The sequence below is a fragment of the Adelges cooleyi genome, unplaced genomic scaffold (assembly GCF_023614345.1).
Source record: "Adelges cooleyi isolate 19-005CV unplaced genomic scaffold, UGA_ACOO_1.1 ACOO_flye_CR_arks_rails_tigmint_CR_PRNA_8, whole genome shotgun sequence".
Taxonomy (NCBI): Eukaryota; Metazoa; Arthropoda; class Insecta; order Hemiptera; family Adelgidae; genus Adelges; species Adelges cooleyi.
Genome location: NW_026096513.1, coordinates 4,583,283 through 4,601,141, shown reverse-complemented (window position 1 = coordinate 4,601,141; position 17,859 = coordinate 4,583,283). Strand labels below are relative to the sequence as shown.

The 17,859-nt window shown below is 29.4% G+C and overlaps 3 protein-coding genes across 5 annotated transcripts; 2 read left to right on the top strand and 1 right to left on the bottom strand.

The window, feature by feature from the left end:
• Nucleotides 1–6,913: 6,913 nt before the first annotated feature.
• On the bottom strand, nt 6,914–10,790 carry LOC126845689 (adenosylhomocysteinase). Its single transcript, XM_050584508.1, has 2 exons — nt 10,535–10,790; nt 6,914–8,382 (listed from the first exon to the last, which is right to left on the bottom strand). Exon 2 carries the CDS (start codon nt 8,336–8,338, stop codon nt 6,998–7,000), a length of 1,341 nt encoding a protein of 446 aa, XP_050440465.1. The 5' UTR covers nt 8,339–8,382; nt 10,535–10,790; the 3' UTR covers nt 6,914–6,997.
• Nucleotides 10,791–10,948: 158 nt separating this feature from the next.
• On the top strand, nt 10,949–14,461 carry LOC126845690 (LETM1 domain-containing protein 1). 2 transcript variants are annotated; one of them, XM_050584511.1, is made up of 8 exons: nt 10,949–11,027; nt 11,236–11,378; nt 11,797–12,097; nt 12,163–12,347; nt 12,714–12,827; nt 12,989–13,160; nt 13,236–13,382; nt 13,896–14,461. In XM_050584511.1, the coding sequence occupies exons 2-8, from the start codon at nt 11,281–11,283 to the stop codon at nt 14,076–14,078; spliced, it is 1,200 nt and encodes a 399-aa protein (XP_050440468.1). In that variant the 5' UTR covers nt 10,949–11,027; nt 11,236–11,280; the 3' UTR covers nt 14,079–14,461. The 2 variants fall into 2 exon arrangements, with proteins under 2 accessions (XP_050440468.1, XP_050440467.1); XM_050584510.1 differs by having other exon boundaries at nt 11,016–11,135.
• Nucleotides 14,462–15,733: 1,272 nt separating this feature from the next.
• Nucleotides 15,734–17,334, top strand: LOC126845573 (isoaspartyl peptidase/L-asparaginase). Of its 2 annotated transcripts, XM_050584285.1 has the most exons (6): nt 15,734–15,887; nt 15,982–16,055; nt 16,128–16,425; nt 16,500–16,725; nt 16,788–17,020; nt 17,085–17,334. In XM_050584285.1, exons 3-6 carry the CDS (start codon nt 16,152–16,154, stop codon nt 17,285–17,287), a joined length of 936 nt encoding a protein of 311 aa, XP_050440242.1. In that variant the 5' UTR covers nt 15,734–15,887; nt 15,982–16,055; nt 16,128–16,151; the 3' UTR covers nt 17,288–17,334. The 2 variants fall into 2 exon arrangements, with proteins under 2 accessions (XP_050440242.1, XP_050440241.1); XM_050584284.1 differs by having other exon boundaries at nt 15,734–16,055.
• The last annotated feature ends 525 nt before the right edge of the window (nt 17,335–17,859 follow it).

Here is a 17,859-nt window from a genome sequence, read left to right as displayed (position 1 = left end):
TTACTTTGACTAACAAAAGTTAGTTTTTTTATACAAAAAAATGCTTTGGAAAAATCTAAAAATCAAAATTTAAGCGGTGAGAACCGAAAAGAGTAGATGTGACCATTTTTTTACAAATGCACTTTTGATCATTAATTATATTTCAATGAGGCATTTTCCACTTGTACTTGTTAAAACAATATTTATATTCAATTAAAAATAATTACCATATAATCACACTCATAAAATGACTTTTATTTTGCTCTCCCGTAAACGAATCAATTGAATCCTTTTTGATTCTCGGCGCTTAAATTTTTGATATAATATCAGAAAAAGGTTGAAAAATAAACAAAAAAATTGGTATTTGTCAAAACCCTTAGGAATTTACGTCTGAAGCGTAGTTTATAGAAATTGTCTGTTTCCAAGCAAAATTGAATTTATTTGTCAATAAACAAAAATTATACGCCTATTAATTAAAAACTGAATTATATCTAATACGTAACGACTACAAAGTAAATAAAAATAGGTATCTAGCGAATGCAGTCTAAATGCTTCAAGTCGATCACCAATAAATTACTGATGGGATGGGAAAGCTGTTAAATTTGTTTATTTCATTGTTCATTGCCATCGTCAAACATGTTTTGTTGTCTTGTTGATTTACAACGTCAACAGTGTCAGTGAAATATAATTTTAATTTTAATATTCGAGGTGATAGATACTCACAATTAAAATATGTTCGTTCTTAACGATTTCCTAACGATTTTACCGTTGAGAGTCGGCGTTACTGTGCTGTCATCAGTTTTTATGGTAACTCTTTTGATATTAATTTCAATAAAGAAGGAAAATTGTCACTGCGTTTGCTTGTATACTTTAGACGTTTGGACTTTGCAGTATGTTGGCGAACTTCATGATGCTGAATCCTACGCATCCGGGTAAGCATTTTGTCGGCCAGCATTATTGAACGGTGGTGACATACCCCAGAATTTTCTGTTTATATTTAATGAGCCATAAAAAAAAAAGTTATCTGTTTTCGTGTAATTTACTCGGATTTAAAATTAAGTTGGGGCGCAATTTCGCAAAAAAAAAAAGGGGGGGTTTCCCTAGTAGTTATTAGGCACTGACACAACCGTACATTTTTTTTCAAAAGTGACCAACAATTTGTGTTTTTGAGCTATCACCAAGGTAATAGTAATTGAGTAAACAATCAACATCTAATGAAAATCATAATTTAAAATGTTTGACTTGTATCATTACTAAAACACATATTTGATATTGTAAATCCTTCCCCCTTCCGCCTATAAACACATTAAATATGCAATCATATCGGTATAACTTATTTTGTATTAGCTATTTACCTTAAATGTTTATAGACTTACCGTGGAACTGTCAGAATAGTGTAATTTAATGAGGCATCAGTACTTAAGTAAATAATATTGTTAATCATCAGGAATTTTCTAACATCCTACCCAGTTTATACTAGAGCAAATAAAAAATATCGTCTAGCAACAGTTTGCAGTTATGTAGTATAAATTATAGCATAATTATATCACTAACAATCATTAAAATGTCTATATTTTTTTGTTTTAAATAAGAGAAGGGGAAAAAAAGAGACTCGTCAGTATTATATAAATTTAATAATATTTCCCACCCAAGACGTTATCGCGAGTGTAGTTTTTAAAATAATTTTGTTTTAATGTCATAATTTATATTTCTAATCATTCGTGTAGCTAAATTGCCTATACAAAACGCCGCCATATAAAATCTATTTTGTTTAATAATAAAAAAAATATAATATATTAATCATTTTTCCTGACATTTTTTGTATATTTATTCAAACAACAATATAGCTGATTTTCATAACTTTCCATCTATTAGCGTTCATTTTTTGAGTGCACGACGAATAATTTAATATTTTTCCTCGTTGACCAATTACAGTAAAACTAATTCTTAAGTAAATAATTTCAGCAAAATATTCTTAATTTAAATAGTTATTAAATTTATACGTTACCATTATAGTTCTAAAGTTTATAAAGCTCTGGAAAAAATAAAAAGATAAATTAACCATCTGGAAAAATATAATAACTTGACAAAATCAGCATGTATTAAAAAAACCTACAAAATTGCAATTATTTTGAGAGAAAACGAATGTCATAAGTTAAATTGTTCACCGTGTATTAATAAACACTCTAGTCTCATTTCCTATTTTTTTTTTTTTAACGTATTATATAGAATTTATTTATTTCAGCCTCTTGGAGTGTCATCATGATAATCTCTGTATATTTCATCGTAACGTGGGCCGTAGCATTTGTTAGCGCTTTTAAAGTAAGAAATATTATGGGAAATTTATCAAATCACTTGATTTGATAAAACAGTCATTTTCAGGTTTTGAGTGAATGCGGTTAATTAGTTTAAGTGTAATCTTATGATTACACTATAATTATTCATTATATTTAAACTAGATGATGTTGTTAACGAATTAGTACCAACCCTTTGTTCAAATTTTTTATTTAAATAATCAACTATTTTCCTAGCACTTGTACAAAATTAATTCGTTTTTTACAGAAAAAAAAGTACAGTTAACATTCATACATAGCTTATAATAAGTTATAATAGTTTTGATAAAAATCTAGTTTTATAATAACACATTTTAGGTAAACTGTGTTTTGTTGTTAATTAATCGCTAAATTATATCAACGGTAGCTAATTACAATTTGCTTAATGGCTTTTGGTTTTTTTATACCTTATTTCAACTTCTTCTGAACATACCTATCTTAATTATACATACTACATACAGCTTAAACATAACTAAATTGTGATCTTGTTTTACAACAAACCTTAGACAACGGTTGGTTAACCTAACAAGGCGAATCGCGTTAGGTTAATTGGTCGGTGACGAAATTTCGATGTATCTATGTACTTACGTTTTGAATAGAATATACGAGTGGGTTTAATCTTAAGCAGATGATAATATTTGGAATTTATTCAGGAGTCAAGATCGAACGCGACTCAATCGTTTTTTCTATGGACGATTTTTATAGTCTTGTGGGTCAGTCTTGTACTTTTGTCGATGTTCAGTAAAGGAGAACAGTAAGTAAGCGGTATTTTTATTTTTGTAAAGAACATAAATTTACCAACAAATTTAATAAAACTGTTACAAAGAAAAAGTATTCGATATCGATAGCACGTTGACAAAAGTAACAAACGGTTTTAATACGATTTATTGTCTTAACATTAAATACCATTTTTGTTACTTTTTAACTTGACAATTATATTGCATTTTCAGATAAGTGGATTTTTGGTAAGCCCAATTATAGAATATCTAATATGCATGCTAACGTTTCATAATTGTTTAATGTACTTTTTTGTGAATTTTGACTCATTTTTGAGTTTATTACATTATAAAAATAGTTTTTTTTTTAATTTCTTCTCGAGGTACATTTTTGTGTGATGAAATACTTCGGGTCAAGAGATGACTTAGAAATTTGTTGAGCTTTTAATTTTGAACAGACACGACACTGTATGGACGGTTTTATTCCGTCGACGGGTCTATTTAAATTTTCAATTGTATTCCCAGTGCAGTCGCCACGATGCGGGGAAGAGTGTTTTCTCTACAGCAGCATTGTGGCAGTCGCTTACAATTTTACCGCCCTGTTCAGTTCATTTTTATGTTTGAGGCTTTTTTTTTTTGTTGATACAGCAATACATTTTGTGTCCACTCCGTTTATAGATATTTGTGCTTGCAAAGGCGGTGTCCTGAAAGCTTGTGGCTCTATAACAGTTCGTGGCACGAAAACTACGGAATGGTCGATTTGTTGACCGACGATTACGACATGTTGTCCGACAAGGACACGAAAGACGAGGAATACGACGATTATTATCGAATGAAAAGATCAATAGACGATCAGATGTCGCATAACTCAACATGGAAGCCACCGAAAGCGCAATCGGTGTCTTTGCTCTCGGGACGCGACCCCGACGCCGACAAAGAACGCATTACTATTGTATTGATCGCCATATGTTTGATGTGTGAGTTCCCAAAAAAGATTGCTGTCACATACATTTCCAATAGGATAATTGTTAAAAATTTCACATGATATTTACTTCATCTAAAGTTAGGTTGGCGCCATCCGAGTCATTTTCGACGAAGAAAGAGGTGGGAGGGCTAAACGCAAGGGGCTTAATATTCTGATATTCTTAGTAGGAAATACTAAAAATATTTTCTAACATTATTTTGCAATAAAAGTTAAAAACAATATTCAACGCATACCAACCTATTCGTGTCAAATTTGGAATATAGTCGAAGTCTGTTTAAGTAGTGACTACTATACTGGGTGATTGGTTAACTATAGACCAGTCAATAACTTAGAAGATATTAGACTTTTTTAATCATTTTATAGTTATTAGATGGGACAAATTTAATATATTTTTGAAAAATATAACCCTTATATGTTAAAACCGTATGAACCTAGGAATTTTAAAGGGTAACGTACATATTTTATAAACTTTTTAAATTGAGAAAAAATTGCTGAACATTTTGAGTGGTCGATAACCAGCTTTGGATAATTAGTTTTCAAGTTGTTCAATTTTAAAAGTTATGACGGGAGAAAAGGGCGGTTGAGTAATGCGCGCAGATAAAAACATCTCTACTCTCCACCCTTCCTCCCGTCTTAAATTTTAAACTTTAATAACTTTGAAACGAATTATCCAAAACTGGTTGTCGACCAGTCAAAATATTCAGCAAATTATTCTTAATTCAAAAAGTTAATCAAATATATACGTTACTATTTAAAAAACTCAAATTTATAAGATTTTAACATATAAGGGACGGAGTTATAATTTAAAAAAAATATATTAAATTTGTCCCAACTAATAACTATAAAATTATTTTAAAAAAATAACTAAAAAAAGTCTAATATCTTCTAAGTTATTGACTGGTCCATAGTTTACCAATCGCCCAGTAGTGATGAGACGTAAATCCGGATAATGTTTTCAATGTGTTCTAAAAATGTTATGGTGAACTATGTTTCAAAAATGTTATTTACAAAACTTATAACCGGCTTGAACAAATTTACAATATTATAAAAAAACTTCTAACGTTTTACTAATGTTTTTTAAATATATTAATACTAATTTTTGTACCATAATAATATTTATATAACTTGTTGTTTGTTATTATTTTTTACTTTTTAACAATATTTATTATTTTGAAAACAATCATTTTTGCTGTATAGAATTAAACGCTTACAAGTATAATCCGTTATTATTATATTTACATCTTTGAAAATGGTCTCATTTCAATGATGAATGATGTCTTTTTTTTTGTTTTGTAGCTCTTTTTATTTATGGATGGATTTTATTGTACAGTTATGCCAACGAATTGTTGTGTATCGAAGAAGACCGTTCCGATGACTGTGACCCGGTGGATTATTGTCCTCCGTGAACAAAGGCACTATAGTAACACATTTTGGAAGGTTTCGTTAAGAATTAACGAGATCAACTCAATGCTGTAAATTGCTATCGCGATAAATAATTAATTATCAATGATTTTAAATATATTTCGACGTTTTTTAACGTTAGAACTGATTTATCGTGACGGATATCTTTTATATTATAGTATAACAACTACACACATTTTACTTGTATACATATTTTGTTCCCTGGTATATAAATTGATGTCTAATGCGTCGTCTGGACTGGATACACAATCGAATTTTTCGTGACGTCTTTATGTCACGAAATTACGTCACTTAATGGTGTTTAGCGCGACTTGTCAACGGTTTAATCTCCGGCGTTGAATCTAAACTTTTTGCATCTTGACATCTTTTAAATGTTTAAAAATTTGAATTCCTCATCATTTCTGTTTGACGTAGGTATCGCCTTTATTATTTTCCGATATATTAGAAAACAAATTTTTCACAAAAACTATTCTACAATGAAAACAAATAAAAATAAAAAGTAGTCGCACGTCGTAGGATATAAACGGAGCTTGGACTGTTGGAAATGGAAACATATGTTTTTTTACAATAATTGAGCCTGTAAGCGTTACAGAATTTAAACAAAAATTAAATTTAAAAATAGATTTCTCTTTCCAGTGTCAATTTATAGTATGCTTGCAAATTTTAGGTTTTTAAAGAACAATTGCCTATACAATGCGCCTTAATAAATGCGTTTTTATCACATTCCCGTTAATTGCTACTTAATGTGTTAAAAAAACGTAGCTGCCAAATGCCTATAATTCGCTATGTTAACTGCTTCTTATATCATATACACCGGTTTTCATCTAAAGGTTGGATATAACTGTTAGATTTACCGATTTAGTTTTTCAAAATGACTTACTTTCTCTAAACTAGTATTTAATTAACAAGTTTTATATGATAGGTATACTTTTGAATTTCATCAATTTTATAAAAAAAATAAAATGGCATTTACTATAAATAATTAATTATTTTTAGTACTCGTGTAAATTAACTAAATAGTTTAATTAAAAATGCACTTAAATTATAAACTGTAAGCTGTATTATTTGTAAACTTTTTGTTTTTGATAAAAAAACAAAAAATTATTCTTCAAATATTATTTTTAAAATTGTTGTCATTCATTTTACAACTGATACACCATTGTTTTATTGAAGATCAGTTTTTGTCAAAGAAAAACTATTTTTTATGTTAAATTTGCAGGAATATACGTTCATAAGTAAATGGTGCATTCGAAGGCGACCATGCCGTGAAACTTATAGGCTAGGGCACTTGGAAAAGTAAAGATTATTGGTTAGCATTGAACTCATTTGGCAATACTTCATGGGGCCAAAATGGAACATTTTGGATACCCAGAGACGGTACAGACAATGCAGAATTTGGCTATGCTATAGTGAACCCTGTACTGGACACTGACAAAGCAACAAACATTTATAGTTCCATGTTAAAAATCATAAACCTATTTTTGATGATGGTATTGGTTTATTTAATGAAGAAAAAAAAAACTGTAATTTTATAAAATAAAAGACTGATAGTAGTTAAACTATTAATATCTATAGTGTTCTGGTTTGTAAGGTCCTTCAGCGGGGATTCCAAGATAGTTGGCCTGCTCTTCTGTAAGTTTAGTCAATTTCACACCCAAATGTTCTAGATGCAATGCAGCTACTTCTTCATCCAATTTCTTAGGGAGCACATACACATCATTTTTGTACTTATCATTTTGAGTCCATAATTCAATTTGAGCGAGAACTTGATTAGTGAACGATGTGCTCATTACAAATGACGAATGCCCCGTTGCACACCCTAAATTAACTAATCTGCCTTCAGCCAAGAGTATTATATGCTTGCCGCTGGCAAGAGTATATCGATCAACTTGAGGCTTAATGTTTATTTTCTCAACAGCATTTTTTTCCAACCATGTAACTTCGATCTCGCAATCAAAATGACCAATGTTACAAATAATAGCATCATCTGGCATAAGCGGGAAATGGGCTCCAGTAATTATGCCTTTGCAGCCCGTTGTCGTTACGTATATTTGACCCTTTGAACAAGCTTCTTCCATCGTAGTGACTTCGAAACCGGCCATGGAGGCTTGTAAGGCATTGATTGGATCGATTTCTGTGACAATGACGCGACCACCAAATGCTTGCAGCGACATAGCACAACCTTTGCCAACATCACCATAACCAGCTACTACACAAACTTTACCGGCAATCATTATATCTGTCGCACGCTTTACACCATCAATAAGTGATTCACGGCAGCCGTACAAATTATCAAATTTGCTTTTTGTGACGGAATCGTTTACATTAATAGCTGGCATCTTCAGAATACCCTCTTTTTTCATTTTATACAAAGTATGGACACCAGTGGTGGTTTCCTCAGACACTCCCTTAATACCGTCCAAGAATTGAGGGTACTTTTTGTGTACTAAAGTCGTTAAGTCGCCACCATCGTCTAATATCATATTTAATGGATTACCGTCTGCAAAAACTAGTGTTTGCTCAATGCACCATAAATATTCTTCTTCGGTCTCACCCTTCCAGGCAAAGACAGGAACTCCAGCTTTGGCAATGGCTGCAGCTGCGTGATCTTGGGTACTGAAGATATTGCAGCTAGACCATTGGACTTCGGCGCCGAGTTCAGTAAGGGTTTCAATGAGGACTGCTGTTTGAATGGTCATATGAAGACAACCAGCAACACGAGCTCCTTTAAGAATTTTCAATGGACCATATTTTTTACGTAGTGCCATTAAACCGGGCATTTCTTTTTCAGCTAAAATGATTTCTTTGCGACCCCATTCAGCTAGCGATAGATCCGCTACCTTAAACTTATGTGTGAATCCGTTCTGCATTGTTTCCTTATTATTACCGACAACTGAACACATCTAAAACTTTAAGACGATGTAAATGTTGACTAGCTGGTAGCGACCTGGAAAAAAAAATTATCATTTAACCTTGTGTTTATACTCTATAGCATAGAATATACATTGTAGTTAAGAGTTAACATTTGATAATAATATATTTCATTGACTTATATAATCTTGACATCAAGGTTTTAAATTTAAATAGCAATAGATCTTGTATTGATCCTTTGAAATATGTCTAAATAGGAATATTTCTTTAGTTTTTCTAATAAATAAGTATTATTATGTTTATGCAGTTTATTCTTTATAACCAACATTTCATTGGACTATTGTAATATTTCACACATTGTTATTTTTTACTATTTTTAGTATTCAAAAATACTAAACAACAATTTTTGATTATACATATCAGCGGTTTCCAAACTGTGCACCGAGGTGCCCTGCGGCTCATACAAAGATGTAAAATATTACTTACAATTGTGTAATATTGAAAAATTGAATGCAAAGTAGATGTTCGATAAAATTATATAAATTGGTTCACGTCAATGTGAAATAGTGTTCATTATTCATTCATATTCCTCGTGGTATTAACAGCAGGGCACTGCCGCTGAATTTAATACAAAAAAGGGCAACGCTAACCAAAAATTTTAGGAACCGCTGATATATATTATATATTATCTACCAACAGTTAAGTATCATGCAGAGTGCAGATAGTTAAATATAATACATGTCAAATTATTAATTTGTACAAATTACTATCGGAATGAGTAATTAATGAAATAAATTCATAATTAAACCAATGTCCATGTATTGAGTAGTTTTAATCTTAATACAAAACTATTATAGCTTTTGATATAAGAATAAACATTAAATTAAGTAAATTGGAATTAACTTAGCAAAATATGTAAATTAATTATTTTATAGTTTAATAGTTTATCCATGATAACATTAACAAAATAAAATATTCATTTAAATGACAATTAAAATTCCATTGTTAACATTTGAGTCTTTAGCATTAAAATAATACTTAGAACAACGTACAACGTATCTTTTTTTAGATATAAAAAATGTAAAAAAATATTTGAATACCTAATAATATTTTTTAAGTATCCAAAGAACATTTTTAAAATTAAAAAATTTCTTTAAACGCAAACATTGTTGTATTATAGTTAAAACTATAATACAAAAAGTAAGTAAATATAATTACTATAAGTAATTTATGATAAGTTTCAATACTATTTTAAAGAGCGGAATTTGTTTTTAATGTTGAAGAATTAAAAATCATTTGAGAACATTTTTTTTGTTTAAACATTAAAAATTGAAGTAGTAAAAGCAGAATTATATTAAATAATGCCCAGGTTCGTATTTAAGTATAAAAAAGTATATTAACCAAAAAAATACATGAGTATGCCCTTGCCCTTCGTGGTCGTTTTTTTTTGCCGACTTGAAACACGGATTCTAGAGCCTGTTGCCAAGAGGGCCGCGCTGACGTCATCTCACGCAACAATATTCTTAAAGTTCAAGTAGCTGTAACGTTTGAACTAGAGGAGTCCGCCAATTTCCGACTTTAAATTCGTAACCAGCGTAAAAAAACACTGAGATATGGTAAAAAAAATATCTGGTAAAGTGCAGTTGTTATCAAGAACAAGTCATAGACACTTGTTAGTAATTATTTTTTTGTTTATTAACTATTTCATTATAAACTACTATTATTTTTGAGGACTGTTCTTTTTAAGAGGCCCATCCAGTGATGATCCCTGATGTTAAACTACATTAATTGTTTATATAATTAATAGAATTATACAACACTATCAATTCTAGTTAACCTTATTATTATGTTATAATTAAAACAAAAGATATTCTACAGTCACATCGAATTTCGAGTCTTAAAACTGAATTGGTCAATACTTCTCCTACTCAGTACTGCTGATGTACTTTACTATTCTTAAGTATCATTGTATTATTCACACTTACATCAATAACAACAAAAAGTTACTATCTATAATTTAATACAACATAATATTATTTCAAATATTGTGCAATATTTTATCGTAGCATCCAATATTAACCTTAAAAAATTGTGTTCAAAACAAGGACTATTCAACTATTTGTTTTAATTTTTAAATGTTGGTAGCTGAAAGCAAACCATCTAAAAAAACAACCGTTAAACAACATAATATAAAACTAAAATAGTTATTATAAACAATAGTTACTTACGCGGTTTGGACACAAGCGTTATGTATTTTGTTAATAAGAGATTCTTCACCAAAATGTTTTACGACGAACGGTGAAAAATAAAATATAAACTAAACGAGCAGATAAAGGATGGCGTGATCAAAGATGTATAAAAACAGATTACAAAATAATTAATATTATTAAACTATTATTCTACTGTAATAAGTAGATGTATTATAATCCTATCAATACAAAAGAAGCAATTATAATAATCGTAGTCCCAAGTCCAGAGCTTAACCGCGTGACTTTTACTATCGATAGCTACCGGCATCATAAGAAAATATCGACTACTGTGATACGAAATATCGATAGTATAAATGACAATATTTGAAACTAACACAAATTTTAAAAAACAAATTATTAAATTGTTTTTAAATTACTCAACCAAGTATAATTTACAATAGCCTTAGTTTTTAATACTACAATGATTTTTAATAGAACAAAACTATTTTATGAAAAATAACGTCATGTCAAGGTACAATTGCTATCAGCGTTCAGCTGTAGTGTTATCAATTTATCGTATTTGTTTTTTCGCCAAAAACCGATTTAGAAAATGAAAAATAAATTTGAACGAATGTAAATGGTATAATACATAAGTTTAAAACTATAATTATTTTTTGGCAGGTGTAATTATTATTGATTAGAACATAGCATAACATACATTCAGTGTCTTATTTTTTTAGCAATAACACAGTCATCATCTGTTTACAAGACGTGTTGTTTTCAAGATGAAATTCATATTAAACACGTCGCGGTGCATCAGCATTAATAACTCGAGATTATTAAATGTAGAGACTTTCATGTACAAAAACTGTAGATTTATCAAGTGAGTTATTACAATCTAGTCTTTTAATTTGCACCCCCCAGTTTTTGATCAGAAATCTTTACATTTAAGCATCCTAACATGACCATATTATACTATTCTTGTCATTGGACATTGTTCTGCCCATCACGTTTCACAATCATTTATAGCTAACGACATCGACTAATTTAAAAATAATTTTTTTTTATTTAGTAAAAGTTTTTAATAATTTACACTTGCCTCAGACGTTTTACTTAAAATTATAGACTATTGAAATTCAGTTAGCTGTTGGATTCTTTTATAAAATATTGATTGATAATAAATAAAATTAATTACAGCTGTATTTTTATAATGATGTTTATAACGAGCTAATAAAAATAAAACTAAAACTATTCATATTCTTTTCTATATGTAATATAATTATGGTATTTTTCTTTCTTAGAAATACACCATATTTACAAATTCCAGAAAAAGAACCGACTAAATCGAGGCCAGAAGCTTCTGTTCCACCTTGTCTGAGTTCAAATATAGATAATACTAATAACAGTTCACGATCCACGGAAAAAAAGGATGTAAAATTAAATAACACGCAAAATGAAAAAAATATTATTGATAGTGAACAAAGACTTAAGGATTTAAAGTTCTTGAAAGAAAATTCATTTGGTATCCGTTTAATTGATAAGATAGAAAAAATATCTCCATCAGCTGCAAAATACGCCAGACTCGGTGTTTTTGGTTGTAAAGTGAGTAGTACTGAATACATTTGTATTTTAAACATTTTCTCAAAATGCTTTATTACAAATTTTAGTACCTGTATAATGATGGTCAAGTACTAATGTCAGCCTATAAAAAATATTTTACTTCTGGTCTTTCATCTTTAACATACAAAGAATTGGAATTGAAGTACAGGTTGCCAGTGCAACTTGTCCGACTGACACCTATTTTACTATGTTGGCCAATACCATTTACAAACTTTCTTTTGTTTCCATTAGCGTAAGTCAAATACATTTTTACTCATTTTGTTTATATATATTTAACTGAGTTATAATCAAATTAAATATTATAGTATACTGTTTAAATGTTCAAGGATTAATATTTTGTAGGTATGGAAATTATACATATTATTTTTAATACCGAAATCTTATACAATTGTTTTATTATGTTTAATGTATTGTATTAAACAATTAAAAATGACTTAAAAAAACTAATAATTAATAATGTAATTCAGTATAATTATTATATTACAATCGATGGTTTTATTATAATGTCATTACATTTTATTTATTTTGTTTTTTTTTTAAATTAAATTAAATATAAAACTGTTGTATATGGTTAGGAAATGGTTTTTTTTCATTTTAGGTTTATATTTCCCAAATATTTGTTGTCTGAACATTTTTGGACCGATGAACAACAAAAACAGTTTTGGACACAAGATCAGAGAAAATGCTATGAACACAATGTTAGAATTTTTGAGTGAGAGAAGTTCAATAAATTAATTCATATAACTCTGCTTTAATATAAATTTAGTTTTACAATTTAAGGATAAATATTAACATAAAATGAAATGTATTTTGTCTTCATATTTGTTAATTAAAAACTATGTTAACAATTAAAATTATTTTCTTAATTTTAAGGCACTTAAGTCTGATGGCTGAGGAATGTTCAGACGACATGCTATTGAAATGGTTTCGTGTAATTGAATGCTTAGCAGCAGGAGGTGTTTCTCCAGTAGATGACATTCAGCATGCTATACCAGTATTTTCTATGTTTCCTTACCATTTTAGTACTTTACCTCGCCAACATATTGTAAGTATCTTTATTTTTTGAGTAATAATGGTGTTCAAAAATATATTAAAATGATTTTCTGTAATTAACACCTAGACTGTATTGTTAAAATTATACAACATGCATCGTGGATTGCGGAGGCGAGTGCGATTAAAGAAATTAGCTCAATATATACAGTTAATGGATCGAGCAATGGAAGCTGAAGGTGGTCCTGTTAATTTAAATGATCGTCAATTGCAGTGGGTATGTTATTTTCATAAATGAACGTGAATTAATAAAGAACTTAAGTATATTACTCAAATAGTTTGTTATAACGTGTTGTAACAGCAACACCTCGTACTTGTGAATTTATTACTTTACTAAAGAGCCTAAAAACTTAACATTTAACTGTTATCTATTAAATACTAGTAAGTAATTTTTAATACTAAAAAATATGTGATTAATAAATTAATAATTTATTCATGAATAATGTTGTTGATAAATACAACATTTTTTAGTATTCACCATTATAATCAGGTATTCATGACTTTTATTCATTGTTCATTATTTGAATAATTTTTACCTAACTCTACCGCTAATAGAGTTTATATTAATCTATTTTTTTTTTTATTTATAAAATTAAAAATTTCAAATTAACTACCACTAGACAAAAATAGTACCTCTTATTGCTCGTTAGCGTTATACCCCAATACTATTATTTCTCAAAACTAGTTTTATTGTTAAATTATTCCTTTTAAAACTAATTGTATTTTTCAGGCTTGTATGTTTAGAGGATTGTATCCATTTTCGTCGTCTAGAGAAAATTTAGTTTCCTACTTAGAAAACTGGTTAAAAGTCAGTTCCAAAATTGACAAGAATTCACTTAGTTGTATACTCCATTGCCAGGTTTTACTGGCATTAAATCGACCTGAAAATGACATTTTAAGAAAAACAGATTAATAAATAATCATATTAATATACTATACTAATTAATGAGCTATTTATTTGTAGACGGATATAAAATTAAAATGAATTTAAAAAAATCTAGTCTGTTTTATTGTATTTTGGTAGATCATAAGTTTTTTTTTTTTAAACAAATTTTATATTCAAGTCATTGGTGATGATAATGTTTTACCCTGGTGATATTCGTTTTGTTACGTTATAATATATTTGTTAATTAAATTAAAAAAAAAATGTTCATCTCAATCCACCATACCGAATGTCTTTACTCTTCAGAGTACTATAAGTACTCTTGATTTTGTTACTTTACACATTTTTAAGTTTATATGCTTTACTATATTTATTATGGTTTTCATTTAAATAAATAAATTGTTACTTATCAATTTGTTATTATGTATACATTTTACATAAAGATGAAATATATTGGTAATGGTAATGTTTTGAACACTAGCATAATGTATGTTTAAAATATGTAAACATGGACTATGTAAACCTTTAATTTTATGGTGTCTACCTGAATAATCTACCTAAAATTATTCATTATTCAGTTTAGCTATGCCTCATCAAACATAGCATTGGGACATTCCTCTACAAAACCCCATTTATGTATAAAAAAATTGCACTTTCCTTGTTTGATAACTGTCAAGTTGAACAATCCATATGACACGCGGGTATTCAAAACCTGGGACTAAATAGATCCCCTTTATAAATATTTTATATATATAGACCCCTTTTAGATGCTGTTTACAATTAAAGCTCTGCCAGGTTAATACTAAGATACTTTGGTGCGTTCTCACTTGGTATGCTAACACAAGCACTACTAATTAACAGGTGAAACGTCTTGTTAGCTTCTCTATTGCTTAGGTGAAACACAGAAGAAATTGTGTGTGTTATTTGGGTTGAGGGTGAAGTACCAGGATTTGAAACATTTTTGTCCTTTTGCCGAGTCCTCATTTAACATTTTCTTCAATACCTATTCGAAGTAACGTAAACTTTATTAAATTTATCACCCTGTATACATCATAAAAATATTAAATATCAACAAAAGTCAAAATTCCCTAATAACTTGGTCGCGTTCGGCGTGCCAGGCTTGATGAAAGGAGTAGTGTCTTTTCTCGTTTGTAAGAAACAGATTTTGTTTATTATTTTTAATTTGAAGAAAAAATACAATAAACCAACATATGTTTAACAAAACTATGGTCTATAGGACGGGAAATATTTTTGTCTGCTTATAGGATTCATGTCATTTGAAAACAATAATTAAAAAAATCTGAAACTTAATGGCTTTAAAATTATTTTCGGTGATACAGATACCTACTACTAAAGTTCAGAACAAAAAAAGCTCTACCATTAATACTATTTACTCGTAGTTTTACTGTGGTAGTGTGTTATACTTATAAAAAAAAATTATCACATTATCTACAATCTTTTCTTTAATATTAAATATTAAACACTATTCATTTTTATTAGGTATACATAGGTAGTAGGTACATATAAATAAATTATTTTATCCTATTTCATTCGATTTATCAATTCAATAACGCTGCATAATATTCAACATATTATTATATACATGGTTAGAATAATAGCGCCTGTACTATCATTGTCTGCACTTTAAATACATTAACAATGATTTATTACTTAAGTTCCAATTGAATCATAATGATCTATAAACAATTATTAATCTGTAGGCTGCGTTTATTCGATTTTTTTTTTAATAACAACTAATCAAGTTGTAATGTATTGATAAGCCGGCTTATTTTTATTACGATTACCGGAATTCAAACCCATTACGTTTTTTATAAATCGGTCAGAATTGTTTTTATCTTGTATTTAATATTTGTTTTAGTATTAAATGTAAATATTACCTGCTATAGTACCACTTTATTAACTTTTTTTTTAGGCCGTTTACATAATATAATATTATCTATAGTAAGTATATTATCCAATTATAACTAGAAAATTATTCAAGACAAGGTAAGTGCTTTAAAAACATTTGGCTATTTTATGTTGAGATACAGTTCATACAGAACCCTTGTTGTAAATTAGTGTGCTTCTTTTGACTGCTCTACGATGAAGTTGGATGAACCAGTTATCATCGTGCATGGTGGAGCAGGCAATATTCCAGACAATCGCGACCAACCAAAATTTGATGGCATGTTGGCTGCTATTAGGAGAGCACATGCTGTTTACAAAAACACATCATCAATCATGGACGCGTGTCAGGCAGCAGTCGAGTGTATGGAAGACGACGAGGCGTTTAACGCTGGCCGAGGATCGGTGTTGAATTTAAAAGGAGAAATCGAAATGGAAGCACTGATCATGGAAGGTGAAAACATGAAGGCTGGTAAGTAAAGTGATGATATGCGAGTCTTTTTCAAGCATTTTTGATTAAGGTATTATTTGCTTAAATATGCTTAGGAAGTATAACTGGCGTTCGAAACATTGCTCATCCGATTGCGTTAGCCAGAAAAGTAATGGAGCATACACCTCATGTTTTTCTTATGGGTTCAAGTGCAAATGAATTTGCTACCAAAATGAATTTTAAATATGTCAGTGAAGAGGATTTAATGACGGATGCGGCTAAAGTAGCTTTAGACAATTTCATAAATAAAGGCGGCGCTCCAACAACAACTGAAATCGGACAGTAATAAAAATTGTATTCACTGTAAATCAACTTTTAAAATTTAATTTTTACATTGTTTTTAGAGGTGGTGTTGGCACAGTTGGCGCCATCGGCATGGATGTGAACGGACATATGATATCGTGCACATCGACTGGAGGGATCACTGGTAAAATGGCCGGACGAGTTGGTGATACTCCCATTCCTGGTGCTGGAGGTTACTGCGATAATACAGTAGGTACTGTTTCGACGACTGGCCACGGTGACAGCATAATGCGTTTTTGTTTAGCCCAGCGTATCATGACCAATCTAGACCAAGGTTAATATTAGTGACAATATTATTTTTTTGTGCTTATGATATGAACTTAACATACATTTAATAGATGTTGAGCCGGACTCTGCAGTACAAATGGAGTGCGATAAATTGTCAATTCGTGTGGGCGGCAGTGCAGGTGCAATTGCTATAAATAGAGAAGGCGTCATAGGGATTGGCTTTTCGTCTCCGAAAATGGGCTGGGCATATTTGAAAGGAGGAATTATTCATTATGGTATTAAAAAAGGTCAACATTTAACAATTGAATTATAAAAAGAAGTTGAAAATACTATCATAAAATTTCATGTACTATTTATTTATAAAAATACAATATTTTTTCATAAAATTGTTTTTTTTTTTTAACATTCATACAGAAAAATAATTATAAACAACACACGCATTCAATTGTGTTTTAATTAGTAAGCTGAATGAGTCAACAATATTTAATATTTCTTTTTCTTTGTATATTGTCATAGAAAACATTTTTAACCATTGACTATGTAAGACATAGTTTTAAAAATATTGCATGGATTATTTTACTGTTTAATAATTAAAACATTTGGAAAATCATACTGGATTGGCTTGGAATAAAGAACATTAAGTAAAGTTACTCACACGCCATTATTAAAAAAAAATCACTACTACTTAAAACAATTTGTTTTAGATAGTTGTGTTTTGTAAAAACAAACGTTTTTCCTATTAAATATAATCTAGTTAAAGCTAAAACCAAAATAAAAACAAAAATTTCAGAACTATTAATATAATAAAAACAAAAAAATTATATATTGAGTATTTCTACTTGTAAACTGATAGGTGTACCGAAAAATTAATATTTTTGAGTTGTT

Excerpts from the sequence above, each read along its gene's own strand:
- LOC126845689 (XM_050584508.1), bottom strand. The coding sequence starts at position 8,338 with ATGTGTTCAGTTGTCGGTAATAATAAGGAAACAATGCAGAACGGATTC.
- LOC126845690 (XM_050584511.1), top strand. The coding sequence starts at position 11,281 with ATGAAATTCATATTAAACACGTCGCGGTGCATCAGCATTAATAACTCG. Across the intron at positions 11,379-11,796 it reads AAAAACTGTAGATTTATCAA|AAATACACCATATTTACAAA; the intron begins GTGAGTTATTAC and ends TTTCTTTCTTAG. Across the intron at positions 13,161-13,235 it reads CTTTACCTCGCCAACATATT|ACTGTATTGTTAAAATTATA; the intron begins GTAAGTATCTTT and ends ATTAACACCTAG.
- LOC126845573 (XM_050584285.1), top strand. The coding sequence starts at position 16,152 with ATGAAGTTGGATGAACCAGTTATCATCGTGCATGGTGGAGCAGGCAAT. Across the intron at positions 16,426-16,499 it reads AGGTGAAAACATGAAGGCTG|GAAGTATAACTGGCGTTCGA; the intron begins GTAAGTAAAGTG and ends AAATATGCTTAG. Across the intron at positions 17,021-17,084 it reads CATGACCAATCTAGACCAAG|ATGTTGAGCCGGACTCTGCA; the intron begins GTTAATATTAGT and ends TACATTTAATAG.